The 14,257-nt window shown below is 42.3% G+C and overlaps 1 protein-coding gene across 2 annotated transcripts; it reads right to left on the bottom strand.

Annotated features, from left to right (window-relative positions):
* Positions 1-783: 783 nt before the first annotated feature.
* GPA33 (glycoprotein A33) lies at positions 784-10,773 on the bottom strand. Of its 2 annotated transcripts, XM_048930267.1 has the most exons (8): positions 10,718-10,773; positions 10,442-10,539; positions 6,476-6,627; positions 5,372-5,582; positions 4,677-4,835; positions 2,401-2,514; positions 1,860-1,977; positions 784-1,306 (listed from the first exon to the last, which is right to left on the bottom strand). In XM_048930267.1, exons 2-8 carry the CDS (start codon positions 10,473-10,475, stop codon positions 1,231-1,233), a joined length of 864 nt encoding a protein of 287 aa, XP_048786224.1. In that variant the 5' UTR covers positions 10,476-10,539; positions 10,718-10,773; the 3' UTR covers positions 784-1,230. The 2 variants fall into 2 exon arrangements, with proteins under 2 accessions (XP_048786224.1, XP_048786216.1); XM_048930259.1 differs by lacking the exon at positions 10,718-10,773 and having other exon boundaries at positions 10,442-10,610.
* Between the last annotated feature and the right edge of the window lie 3,484 nt (positions 10,774-14,257).

Below are 14,257 nucleotides of genomic sequence, written 5' to 3'. Positions count from 1 at the left end.
TATTGGTCTTTCCAGTTAAGGCCTTTGAGCATCTATGCTGTTATCTCTGACAAGAAGCCCTCTTTAGCCCAAGGGTTTAAGTGTTTGTGAGGACGCAGGAAGTACTGACCGGTGTTCTGAAACATTCGTAAAAGTTACAGCTTTGGTTTTGCAGTAAAAACTTGTTAAAATGCTAATTGGATGCTTCTTTCTCACTGCAAAAGAGAACAAGATGTGCCATTGTATTTTTTTTCTTCTCAGTGTCTGAGTTACACACCTTGCTCTCTTACCTTCCTCCAGCTTCTGCGTGCAGTTCTATTTTTCGTGATCCATCTTTGCAATGTTTAGTCATGCACCTAAACGAAGCAGTGGAAGTAGTTCCACAGAATGTCTTGCTGAGTTGTGCTTCAAGCTGTTCATTGCCAGAGAGATTTGGGTTTGGATGCACTTTGTAAAGAATTCTGGTCCTTGCAGTCGTTATTACTACAAATGAAGGCTATGATTAGAGTATCATGCAAAACAAAGGCAGGCAGAAGGCTGTTATTCTTGGGAGTCTGACATGTACAGCTTAAAATCTAGAATGCACTGCCTGTGCGTAGGAGGATTGCTGGCTCCTCTTGAAAGCTATATTTCAGACTCTTGTAACCAAAGTATTGTTGCTTCAAACAGGAGACTTTGCTCATCTGTGGGTTTTTTTTCCATATTTTTATTCTTATGTACCTTGTGTAATACATACAAAAATATATCTGATAAAATGTCCATAAAAATGTTGCTTTAATCTTGCCTTGATCTTGCCTAAAATAATTTCTGCACTGGACAATGCTGCAAGCTCTGATGTTTGCATAGCACCATAAGTATGACCACTCTTCCTTGTAACTTAAAATCAGTGCCCTTGAAACCTTCTGTGGATCTAGGGATATATTAGCAACTCTTTTCTCCAAATAGACTTGTCTGGCTTCCTTTACAGTAAGTGGGATGGTGAGAAGAGTGGTTATTTTTGGATGAGTGGGTGGAACAGCACTTCACATGCATTTTCCTACTGTGAGGTTAAATATTAATACCCATTGCATGTTAAGCACATCTTTCCAGGGTAACAAGAATATTAGCCCCCCCCCCTCAGAAACTACAAGACAAAGCCATTAGTTTTTACTTGGCTATTCTAAATACTTCCTGTGACAAGATATAGGTATTTCTTTTCTACAGTAGTGTCTGTTCCTCGGCAAAACCTGAAGATGGCATTGGCTTCCTGCTTCATTCTTCTTCAGAAGCATCTTTTGCACTCTGAGTGTCCATAGGTATGTTCTGCATGTGTTCATCTTCTCTTGCCCTAAAATGTTATTCAGGAGTAGAAATGTTGGTTAGAACCAGCTAGAAATTATACTGAAGAAATTTTGCATTAGAATGGTTTTAGATTGATCTAGGTTGAGCTAGAAGTGTACCAAACCAAACTCTGTAATTTAAGTCTTGTTGGTGGTTGGTGCGTATATGAAGAGGATGACTAGAGTATCTTTACTCATGTTACTCTTCTTACAGTGGTCTTTCTTGGAGTAACGTTGATCAGGGTGTGCAAGGGCAGAAACAGCTGTAGGGACTAGGAGAAATGAAAAAAGGACTGGGCTGAGTGGGACATGAAAATTCAGTTCCAAGATGGAATGTTTGGGTTCTGCCCCAGGGACCACAAAGGCATCTGATGATAAGGGCATGTTCTGTGAGATGAGATGGGAGGTACCGGGGTAGAAATGGAAGGGAAAAAAAGCAGTGCATACTTTTCTTGGTGACTTCTTTTCTCCATGCTTTCTCCTCCCTGGGCTGATGCCAGAGGGAGAAGGTGAATCCTTTGTATGTTCTGTTCCCTTTTTTTGAGAGAGAGAGGTACTTACGTCTTCTCGTAGTCCTTGTTATCTCGACAGCAGCAGCAGTAGGCTAGAATACCAATAACTAAAATTGCAGCAAGAACTCCTCCAGCGATGCCTGCATAAAGGGCAATATTCATGGATGCTGTAAAGAAGGAAAAGAATTACGTCTTTGCACTGAGGATGTTATCAAATGTGATCAGCACAAGCATTGGCCTTTAGATCCTACTGACAGAGCTTGACTAGAGCAGTTGGAATTAGTCCTGTACTGGGTAGCTGATAAGCCTACAGGAACAGCCCTGCTTCAGAACAACAGCTGTACTTTATTGAGATCAGATTCACACTTTTGGGGTTCAGGTTTGTTCCGTACACTTGTGGCTTTCTGTAAGCTCTACGCATTAGTGAGCACTCTGAGTGCTCTTTATGCTGAAAGCACGTTTTGAATTAACGTGTTACTTCTTGAAAGAAAGCAGAATTTCACTATTTTGTTTACATTGCTCTTGTTAACGCTTTCACAGCTAGCTGGGCTGCGTCCTCTGGTACGATTCTTTCAAAGGAATAGACTTACGTGGGACAACGCTGACTGTCATGTTGCAAAATTCCTTTCCCACACTGTTTGTTGAAGTGCAGATGTAAAAGCCGGAGGTGTCTGCCGAGATGTTCTTCAGAGTTATTTGCTCTCCTGTTGTGAAACAAAAGTCCAGTCAGGAGAAGAGAACTTCAGGAGGGAAGGAAATGGGGACAGCAGCCCTTCAGTAGTAGCCCAGGATGGAAGGAGTGAGAAGAAGTTGACAGATTGCTCTCTTTTGCTCAGGTGTTTCCGTGCTAGTCTCTAGGTCTTAGTGTGATTTGTAGGAGGACAAATGGAAGTGTGTTGTTTTCATTGCAGAAAATGCAGTACTGGAACATTCCTTTTAGAAAGAAAACAAGAAAACTGTGGGTGGAGGATAAGGAAGTATGTATGCTTAGCGACAGCTTTTTTTGTGGTGGGTAAATGGCCATGAGTCCTTTTTGCTTTGAAATGTGAGATGGCACAAACCAGTGGTCTGACTTGGATGAGTGTCCATCTCATGAATTAACTTGTTAAATGGCAAAAAGTTCTTCAGTCCTCCAACCCATGGGATTTTAGGTTTGAATTATATAGCAGAGGGGGCAGTAATGTTCCACTCCAAGAGAGGCCATCTGGGCTGTGACAATAAAGGAAGAAAAAGAAGTACAGTGACACAGGAATGCTTTGACACCAGACGCTGCCTATCCAACCTAGCAGAGCGCAGAACTGTAACTAAATCTTAGCTCTGTTTGTCAAGTGGTGCTTGTTACATCTGCAACTGCTGCTTGCATGAGTACTTTGTTGTTTTCTACTGATAAAGGTCCAAATTCTGCTCTAACATCCGAAAGCTCTGAATGCTCTTCAGTAGCTTTTCTGATTTGTTCCCTGTGATTTTCGGTTCTTTCCATCTCTTGTATGGGACAGAGATTCTGTTTAGTCTTTGCTGACGCCTAGTGCCAGCTAGAAAAAGAGCATGCAAGCCAAGAATTAACAAGCTCCACCGGTTTCATTTTTTTTAAAGTCTGTTATCTGAGCATGCTTCACGTCTTCTTTCCTCCTCCAATACGATGTTTATAGCTCTCAGGACTGTAAATTCTACTATATGAACTTTAATTGCCGCGTCAAATTGGAAGAACGTGTGTCAGATACTGTCAATTTTTGAGTGGATCGTGAGAGAGTTCTGTGGAATGGGTCTTGTTTAGCCAGGCGCAGTAAGAAGTGTTTTGCTAGGAGTGACAGTGGGGCGTCCGGCCACCAGGGGGGTCGGGGACACCTGATTTGCTTACTGGCCAGCAGTGCTGTGATGGAAACAGAAATCATATGGAAATGGATCAGGAAAGAACAGAACGAAGGCAGGAGTGGGCAGATAGCTGCTTTGAGAAGACAAATCAGGGTGTGTGCGTAGGGCTGTGCCTGATGCACCGGCACCACTTAGCGGCCAGTCAAGTGACTGTGGTTTGTGTGTCTGTGTAGATTCCTTTTCTTTTTTTCTTTTGGGGGGGAGGAGAGGGGAGCATAATTTATACAAGGATCACCTACTGGGAGCTGAATAGCCTACAGCCTTAACATATTTAGTTTAGCAATGCTACAATAACTTAAGCCAGGAAAGAGAGGTTCAGACGTGTAGTCTGTCTCTTTGGAGTTTAACATATCAGGAAGAAAGGACTTTAATGTATCTGGAAGAAAGTGGCTTGCAGTAATAAATCTGGGTCCTGTGATACTGCACTTTAAAGGCTATTAAACTCACATTTTTCTATGAATAATTCTACGTGAGGTCCATGGAAATTCTCATAACCTTTTCTCAGACTCTGACGTAAAAATAAAAGCAAATAAAACATTAGGGCTCTTGTGACAGTCCTTAAGAATTGGAAGCTGCTTTTATTCTCTAAGTAGGAATTGGTGCAACTATTTCTCATTGCACTTTCCTCTGGCTTAAGAGTCATCTCTGGAAGGAAAGTAGCTTCCTGAACCAACTTTTGTTTGCCTTAACTCCTGAAAGTGACCTATTTGTTCTCAAGTGAGCTGAGATATAAAGGGACACCAGTTAGAAAACTGGGTTTTATTCCTCATGCTATCCCACCCTTACATCCCGCAATTGAGTAGGAATTATTTCTGCCCTTTTCACCTTGTGAAGTTACTCAGGAATATATCTTGTGAAAAGGACAATTTCTTAAAATCCTGGTTAAAGGATTTCCTAGAAAAAGAGTTCTAGAGTGTTTTTATTTGCATTTCAAAGTCTTTGTAACCTGGAACTAGAGAGAGCTCAAAGCCTCGTGTCTTTGAAATTCCCATACCGTTTGTTGTTTCTAGTACACGGGGCTCGTTTTGTACACTGAAGCTTTGCCAGGTGTATGTGGGTTTTGGGGAGCCCTCGTGAGAGAAGCAGGTTAGATTGATAGTCTGTCCATATTCCGCTGTGCCCACAATCTTGCATTCTGGCTTGGATGGTGCAACTGAAGGAAGGAAAAACAGAATTTGGTTAATCATATGTAGTATTTTGTTTCAACCCATCTCCTGCATCTCTTTTTTTTAATTCCTCCTGAACAGAGGAACAGAGCCTCCTCAAAGGAAGATTGTCCCTAACCTGTGTATTCCTTCTTTGTGCTTGTTGGTCGACAAGAAAATGTAAGATACTTTTTGGGATATCTCTAATAATGTTGGATGGCTCTTCCTGTGATAACTGGAGAGTGACAAGCCAGAGTGCATGAGGAGAGGTCTGCAATGAACTTACTAAGTTACTAGGAAAATGACCTGTACAACTCTAAATATTTTCTACAGTAAAATATCCAAGGGAGTTGGATGCGTTAAGCCTTCCAACCTACTTCTGTAGTTGTAGGAAAAGGCTAAAAACAGGATTGTGGATTATGATTTACTGAGAGATGGTTGTTTTCTGTTAGAAAGTCAGTTTTATATAAAAACAAAACAAAACAAAACCCAGTATGGACTTGAGAAGAATGATAGTGGATTATCTAATGAATCTAATGCTTACTGAGGACGAAAAGACTCGTGAGTGCAGACTGCCGGGGGGGGTCATCCCGTAGACGGACGCTGCATACGTATGTCCCGTTGTCTTCCATGGTTACTTCATTGATGGTGATGCTGATGTCTCCGCTGCTGACATCGCCAGTAAAATGTAATCGGTTCTCATAGCCCTTGCCATACTGTACAAGCCCATCAAAATACCTAGTGACAGCATCATCCTGTCAGAGAGGGAGGGAAACTAAGCAATCTTAGGTTCTTCTGTGCAAGTCCTATGGTCTAACTCCATAGATTAGCTCATTCTTAAGAATAACTCGGAAAAGAATAACAGGGAAAAAAAACAACATCTTGGAAGTTCAAAAGAGTGAGGGTTTCTAGAATACTTCTTACATCTTTTCTAGTCCGAGACAGCCAATTTCCTTTGCTGGGTCTTTTTTACTTTTCCTGATAGGACATTGTGAGACTTGTTTGGTATCCATGTGTCAACAAAATCCTCCTATGATTATACATATTTCCTTGCCTTCTTTCAGCAATGATCTTAGGAGAGGAAACCCTTGGCAATTACTGGAGGGAGGGCTTCAAGTCCTGCTTCTCCTCTCATTAATCCCCAAGAGCAACTTGAGGAGGGTCTTTATGACCTTTATAAGAGGTCTTTATGTTGTGTTCCCTCTGAATGTAAGAGACCTCAAGAATCTCTCCGTACGCTAGTATCAACTAAAACTTTTTATACAGCATTAAATATGTATCTACATAATATATGTATACTACATATACATAAAAATTTACAAAGCTTTTTGTAAAGTATCTGAATATATCATACATAAACAGATATAAACCCAAGGTACATACAGTAATGTATCCTCAATGTACAGATGCAAGACCGAAAGAGAAAGAAAAGAAGGGTGGGGACTTGCCTAATATCACACAGCAGATTTGTATTAAATTGAATCTACCATCAAAGTTTCTAATTGCATAGGTCTGAGACTAAGGAAAGTCTTGAAGGGATCCTTTCCTTCTAAAACACGTTCCCACTGTCCTGCTTCCATCTCTCCTCCCACCTCCCTCCTGGATGCCCTATCATATGTTGGTTTTTTTTTTATGCAACTTGATTTACCGCACTGAGGATTTTCTTCCAGACAACAAAATCTCCTGTGTTGGTGGCAATATTAGTATTAAAATTACAACGGAGAGTAGCGTTGTTCCCTCGCGCAACCTGTACTTCCTTGATAGGTGTTTCCACAGTGAGGGCATAAGCAGTCGCCAGAACTAGAAACAGAATAAATTCATTAGTCAGCAAAACTAATGGCATCCGCTGTCCATGCTTAACTTTTTTACCTGCCACAATAACCTACAGCCTTCCCTCTGTTAGTCATGGCATTCCCTTCTGAGCAGGAGGCAACATATGCTGCTGCTGACCCTCTTTAGGGAGCTGCGGCACAGGATGGTGGAAAGCTAAGCTCTGCTTTCTTTGCCTCACTTCCCTCTTATTTACCTGAACCAAGCACTTGTGAGGAGTTTATAAAGATGTAATTTGTTTTGAGCCCTTTTTCTATATTTTTGTATAGCACCATTTGGAAACTCTGCATCTGAAGCCAGACAGAATGGAGGGAGAAGGAACAGGAAATGCCTCTTAGAGACACTCCTGCGACAAGGAGGAGCAAGGTCCAGTAAGGAGGAAGATGAAAGAGGGATGTATGCTCCCCTGAGAAGGGCATGCTGTAGTGGAGATTTGTTTCTGGAGTGACCAGGCTGAGTTGGTGCTCCTCAGGAAGGATGTGAGCAAAATACTGCATCCAGCAAGCTGTAGGGCCTGACTCAGCCATGTTTCTATTTGTCTGAGATCCACAAGGAAATGGAGTGCAAAAGGAAGAGAACAAAGCACATCTGGATTTCAGTGTGAGTTGCACAAGGATTGTAAATACAAGCTTTTTTAGACAAAAAATTGTCACAGCCACATGCCATAGGTCAACTGAAATGAGCCATTGGCAAATCAGCACTACCAAATCCTTGACTGTAATAGCAGTGTACTATATTCTCCCTTAAAAAATAACGATGGAAGGACCCAAAAGATTCTGATTTCACCACAGGTTAGTATGGGACAGCTGGCACTCGGATCTGCTCCCCAGTAAGGGACAAAACCTTCTGTGACCGCTTACTGGATCCAGTCTGTTCCCCACAGTAAATGGCCTTTCAGTCTCTTTGTAGACATGGCCTATCCTGCCAGAACTGCTGCATTTCTCTCTCCTGAGATGAGGTGGATGGGAATTTCCACAGCAGACACACCTTTTCTTTCCTCTACACACTCTTTCCTTACTGCAGGGCAGAGATGCCCTCCTTTCCACAGCTGTCTTCAGAAAGCTTCAGGCATTTTCAGCAGAACTGCCAAGATTGGTTTTTCTGCTTGGTAGTGTCCTGGTAAGAAAATGCTGATTGACCGGAGCAGGATGCTTCTAGCCAAAGTTGCCACCTTTCTGTGTTCTCAACTCTGTAACTGAGTTTGCTGTGGTCTTGATTATTAAGCATGCATATTGGTTTCTTCCTCATGGCAATAGTGGTTTCTACTCTCTAAGGCACTGATTCATCTCTAACTGTTGACAGCCATACAAGGGAAACTAGCAGGGCAAAGTACTTCTAACATTGTTTTATGGCAGCCACTCCCTGGTCTTTCCCAGCTCTGCAGCAGTCAGCACAATGGCCACCCTTCCGTAGCCTAAGGGCTTTCTGACTGTTTCTAATCATTCCCCCTGCATGAGAGGCACCTATAAAAGCCATCTTGTTGCCTGTCGCAACTGGATAGAGATGCTTTCCTGCATTTAGGTGGAAAGCATCATAATCTGTACTAGAAGATGGAGCAAAACCAATTTCCTGATCCTTTTGTCACTCAGAAACTTGTTCCACCAGGCCAGGCTTCACTGACAGGTCATTAACTCAGCCCTGAGGCAGAGGAGAAGCTGTCCAGCCCTAAGGCTTCAGTCTGAAGTGCTTTGGCTTCTTCCAGTTGGATGACTGAAATCCTACAATAAAAGAGATTTGGCTTTTGTTTTGTTTTCCCAAACATCTTCAGTGCAGGGTCATGGAACAGTTGTGTACTGAAGAAACAGCCCGTAACAAGAGAGATGTCTTATTTGTGTGTTGCTGTCATCCTAATGCCCAACATCTTCTGATGCTCTCCTATTTTTCACCTGTGACATCTTTTTCTTACTCCCATGTTGCCTGTGTTACATCTTTTGGCTCTCAGGGAAGCTGCATGATTTCATCCTGAGGCGCCGTTTACTTTGCTGATTTCTCTCCATCCTTTTTCTCCCCACGTTTGATCCCCTCAAAATCACCAACAGCCAGCTGGTTACTGCTGGCGTGTATTTTGAAGAGATTTAGTCCCCATTTCTTAACTGAAAGGATAGGAGAATCAGTTCTGAAAGAACTTGAGGAAAACAGTGGGGACAAGTAGCCACTTTGTCAATAGATGGATGGCATCATCCAGATTTAAGCCTTAGGATTACTTTTTATCATTATTAAGTATGTTTGTAATGTTTTTTTGAAATTGAGAAAAGTCTTACCTCCCTCTACTCAATTTAAAACATTAGTGCTAGTGCAAAGGAAGAAAATCAGTGTTTAGTTTCACATTTGTTCTTGTACAGATGCTAACGTGTAGTAACAAAACAGGGTGAAGGGCAATTAGTAGAGCTGAAACCAATTAAAGGGATATTTTCCATGCTGAAAAGATTCTGATCAAGCAGGACTGTTATTGCTGAGTTGCCTTGGTTAGTTAGGCTAGTGAGGAACAGAGCTGAAAATTATTAATTCACATTTTACAAGGAAATATTTGGGTTTAATTTCTACTAAGAAACTTAGCTGAAAATCAGTTCTGACATGAGAGAGGGAAAACCTCTCATGTGTGAGATCTGCGTTCAAATTAAGTATTCTGTTTGATTCACAGTGACCAATTTGGGGCCTTCCATTCAGCAAGAAGGATGCAGTAGCAGTCAGTCTCACATTGCAGTGGAAAGTTCAGCGGAAGGCAGCCTTCACTGACAGCTTGGTACGAGTCATCCAAGGCAGCTCTTGTGTTCCCACCCCACGCTGCAATGTGCTGTGTAGTTGTTCTGCTCTAGTGCACTGTAGGAAACTACTATACCTCTTCCATTATTTTTTTTTCACTCTGAATTATCCTTTGAGTCCTACCCAGACAGCCAAGAGCTTCACGCAATGTACAGATGGTAAACTTCTCTGAGCAGAAATCCATAATTAAGATAGCATAAAGGGTGAGGATAAGGAAAAAGGAGAACAAATACTAACACTGTTAGGCGATTTACACAATGATCGCTAGATTATGACTCAAGTCATGTTTGTTTTATTCAGAGCATGATTCCTTTCTCTAATTGGGCTAAACCTTGTGAATTTCCTTCTTGTGGGTCTGTTTGTGGAAGCAAGGCTTTCAGGATTCTTGATTAAAAAGACTGTGAGTGGTTTCCATGTAAGCAGCTTCCTTTAAAGACTGAAAGATGACACAGGACCATTTGCAGGAGAAGACGAGAACGAAAGCAGTGAGACTCACGCTCTGCAAGGCAGGGTGAGGAAGAGCAAGCCTGACAAAGGCTGGGGCAAACTGCAAACCCGTAGGCAGGGATCACTGTGCATTCCTTTGACACGAGTAATACATAAAGATCACAAATCATACCGAGTATTTATGAACAATAGGAGTTAAACTCATGGAGACATCTACTCCATGCAGATATACATATAAAAGAATAAAACTCAAGGACTTTTCCACTTCAGTTGAGGAAATGCCTTCTTCATGACAAAATGCTGCATTTAACGGAAGGCGTTACAATTGGTTTTGGAGATATTTTTCGGCCTCTTGAAGTACAGCATTCTTTTCCTGTTTCTAAAGTTGACTTGTAGCTTTACGAGATGCCTGTGAGTCTGGGCATTGAGCACAGGGTAACTGCACACACCTGCCTGACCATCAACATGCAGAAACTTATATTAAACCGAAGCACACCAAGTCTGTATTACTCAGATTTTGTTGTGCTGTTTCCTTCTACCCAACCCTTGAAGATACAACCAAATCAGTACTCACCTGCACTGCAAACAAACAGCTGAAGCCCTTTCATTGCTGTCCTCCTCCTTTCTCCCTCCTTTCACCTCAGGGTGCTCTTCCTTCTAACCTGGAGGTGGCTAGAGAAGAAACTGGCTTTAGCTGAAGGCTAGTGCACAGTGACATCACAGGTCCACTTCCTCATACTCTTTTGAAGTGCTTTGCTTTGCCCCTCCTCCCACCCAGAATGGCAAGGTGGATTACCAATAGCATTTGATATCTCTTGCCGCTCTCTGCCCCTGGAGTCAGGAAACTTACCCTCTTGTGAACTTTCTCCCCCAGTTAACCGCCTCTCCCAGTTTCTCATAACACACAGGTACGTAAAGAGAGCGATCCAAAGAGTACGATAATTTTAGGAGTGCACAACACAACGTTTGAAGTCATTGTTTGGCGTGTCTGAGTTAACGGCGGGGCAGAGGCTGTGACGCAGACTAAAAGATGGCCTGGTGCTCCTGCAATTCTACCGCCCTGCTGCTGCAGCAGAGAGCCGAGGCACGCTGAGGGTAATGCCAGGTCATGTCTGTCACAGGTGGATCCACTTCTGGTAGTTGTTCTTCATCTCTGTGGTGGATCTGCCTCCATGGGCTCCTCCTGGGCAATCTTAAAACTATGGCAGCATAATCATGCATCATCTGGCAAAGGGAATGAAAAGTAGTTTAAAAACGTTTCCTGATGGTACAAAACTATTGAGAGCAGTGGAATTTACAGTTGTAGAAGTATGTGAAGATACAGAGTAACTGAATTATAAAGTTGCTTAGGAATTCTGTATTTTCAAATGTTATATTGTCAAACGTAAATGAAAACAGACGAAAGGAATCCATGCAAGGATGAATACTGAAGTTGTGGATAATTCTCTTAAAAATTGATTAGGTGCTTAGTGATGGAGATAGGTATATCTAGAAATGATTAGTGAAGGAATAGAAAAGAAAAATGAAAAATCATTACACCTATATAAAATACAGTGCTCTTGTACTTGTAGTGCTGTCAGCACGTACTGTTATTCCCTAACCCCTTCTAAAGAGATCTAAAAAAAAAATAAATAGGAAAGGTAGAGAGGAAGGCATAAAAATGTAAGAACTGCATTAATGGGAAAGACCAAAAGCCTACTGTCCATTTTTCTGACAGCCAGCAGTGGTGGATGTCCAGAAAGAATCGAGGCCAGGTGCAGTGATGCATGACTATGATTTGTAGCTCAGGGATTTCCTGGTGCCATATCTTTGTAAAACTTGGAGCCCTGGACAGATTCATTAATTTTTTTTTCACTTTGTTCAATCCTTTTTTGAAGCCATGTAAACTTATAGCAACAACAGAATCCAGTAGAAGGGTGTCTCACTGGTCAGAAGTACAGAAGAAGATCTACATGAAGCAAAATTAAGGTAGACTGTGATTATTCAGCTTGGAAGAAATATGGATGAGAACATAATAGAAGGTTCCTGAGCAAGGCAACCAACTTGTGTTGCAAGTCAACGGAAAAAGGAAGGGTAAGAATAAGGCTAAGAAGCTCAAAGCAAGAAAACAGAAGTTGGATATCAGTGAAGTCTTCCAAGCAGTGGCTGCCACTCTGCAGTCATCCAAGGTGGTAACAGATGTTTTTCTGTGGTACTTTTCCAGGAAATACAAACCAATACCTGCATAGATCTGTCAGATGATATCATGAATGATAGTGGTACAGTCCTTTGTAATTCCAGCCTCCTCCTCAGGCAGCAAAGCCAGTTTCTCCCAGTTTGCCCTAGGAATTTAAAAGAAAATCACAGCATCTTATGATCTCTGTGGCTCTCTTCCAGCTAGGGATTCTGTGAATCTTAGCCAGGTGTTCAGAGCTCTTATGCTCATCTGTCCAAGTGCATGGCTTGCTCAACAGCTGTGTGTGCCAAAATTACTTCCTCTCTTTCCTCTGCAAAAGGCTATTGAATAAGCTGATCGATGGCTTACAGCATGCTAGCTACACATTCACTCTGGCATGTACAGTGAAAGTCCAGCCACTGCTCACATGTTCTGTACGGACAGTTGGAAGGCAAAAATTCCCACTAATTTATTGACTGAATGTCTTGGTTTTGGCTAGGATAGAGTTAATTTCCATTGTAGAGGGTTATATCATGCTTATCATAGATTGTTGATTAAAACAGTGGTGAGAGCACACTGATGATTTAGTTGTTGCATGGCAGTGCTTGCAGAGAGCCAAGGGCTCTCCTGCTCCTTTACTGTCCTGCCAGCCAGGAGCTGGGAGTGCAGTGGGAGCTGGGAAGGGATGCAGCGCAGACAGTGACACAGACTGGCCAAAGGGATGTCCTCCACTACATGTCATCGTGCTCAGCAACAAGAGCAGAAAGAACGAGGAAGAGAAGGGCGTTCAGAGCAATGGTGTTTGTCTTCACAGGGAACCACTATGGGTGCTGAGCCCTTCTTTCTTGGGAGTGGCTGTACACCTGCCTGCCTGTGGGAAGCAGCAAATGAATTCCTAGCTTGGGTTTGCTTGTGCATGCAGCTTGTAATGGACTTAGAAAACTGTCTTTGTCTCAACTCATGAGTTCTTGCACTTTTACCATCACAGTTCTCTCCCTGACCCCACCTGGAGAGCATGAACAAGTGGTTGTGTGGTGCTGAGGCTGTGTGGGGCTGCCTGCCGGGGTCAAACCTGTACTCTAGAGAATGAAAGGAGGGCTGAAAGCAGCTCTGGCAAATACCTGATGTTACATTTAACTGAGTGAAGCTGGCCATCACGCTTTTTAAACTCTTTGCTGTCTACAGATGTCTCTGTAGGCAGTAAGTAACTACGTTGGCACTGTGATGGATAATGCCCTGTTTTTGGAGACTTAGCTAGATAAATCTGTTACCCTAAGTTCTATAGACAGAATATGCTTCAGCATGTTCAGTACATATACATAAATCTGATATTAAGCAACTTGTTTAGATGCCCTCTGTTTACCACTCCTGTTAGTTTGGGATATTCAGAATCTTAAGTCCTGATAATTTTTCCCAGCAGTTCTTTTTTGAGGGCCTCAGGAGTTTTTGATAAATGTGGGAGACAAATGCACAGTTTAGCTATAAGAATTCTGTAGAGCTCTGTGTGCAGAAGGAGTGGGATAGCTGGCAGTTTTAAGAGATTTTAATTTGGTTTGATTTTCTGTGTTGATTTTCTTTCCCTGTCTAGTATGTGCTGCAAAACTCATAGGCATTGACACCACCACTAAAAGAACTGCCATCATGATCCCATAAGCTGTTACAACAAGAGGTAAGGAAGAACTTTCAGGCAGTCTGTGTTTCTCTATGTAACATATGTGGTCCTATTGGAATCTCTACCTGTGGGTGATTGTGCTATAAATACCTTGGGCACTGGCACAGGCTGCCCAGGGAGGTGATGGAGGCCTCGTCCCTGACGGTGTTTAGGAATCATATGGATGTGGCACTGAGGGATGTGGTTAGTGGGCACGGAGGGGATGGGTCACTGGTTGAACCAGTTGATCTTAGAGGTCTTTTCCAATCTGAGTGATTCTATGATTCTAAGTTTAACATGCAGTTGTATCCAAAGAGTCACAAGGTGGATTTTCTGAAGCAATTCAGTGACTTAAAAGCATCAGTTTTTATTGGATGTCTGTGGTGTATGTGCTTCTGAAACTAAACTCCATTCTCCAATAATATGGGAGCCCATAAGCAAACTTATTTGGATCACTTCCTGCCTCAGTTAGCAGGAACTAACATGAACACATGTGGCACTGCTTTTGAGAAATGGCTAAAACTTGCATCGTCCAGAGAAGACAGCTATCAGATCAACCAATTCTTCCTCTTTTGGTACTTTAG

Source organism: Lagopus muta, chromosome 1, assembly GCF_023343835.1.
Source record: "Lagopus muta isolate bLagMut1 chromosome 1, bLagMut1 primary, whole genome shotgun sequence".
NCBI classification, from domain to species: domain Eukaryota; kingdom Metazoa; phylum Chordata; class Aves; order Galliformes; family Phasianidae; genus Lagopus; species Lagopus muta.
Note: the sequence above shows the minus strand (reverse complement) of the source record. Positions and strands in the feature narration are given on the sequence as shown.

Coding starts and splice junctions, on each gene's coding strand:
- GPA33 (XM_048930267.1), bottom strand. CDS start 10,475: ATGAAAGGGCTTCAGCTGTTTGTTTGCAGTGCAG. Junction 5,583..6,475: donor GGAAGAAAATCCTCAGTGCG/GTAAATCAAGTT, acceptor CCTCTCTGACAG/GATGATGCTGTCACTAGGTA. Junction 2,515..4,676: donor TGTACTAGAAACAACAAACG/GTATGGGAATTT, acceptor GTTTCACAACAG/GAGAGCAAATAACTCTGAAG.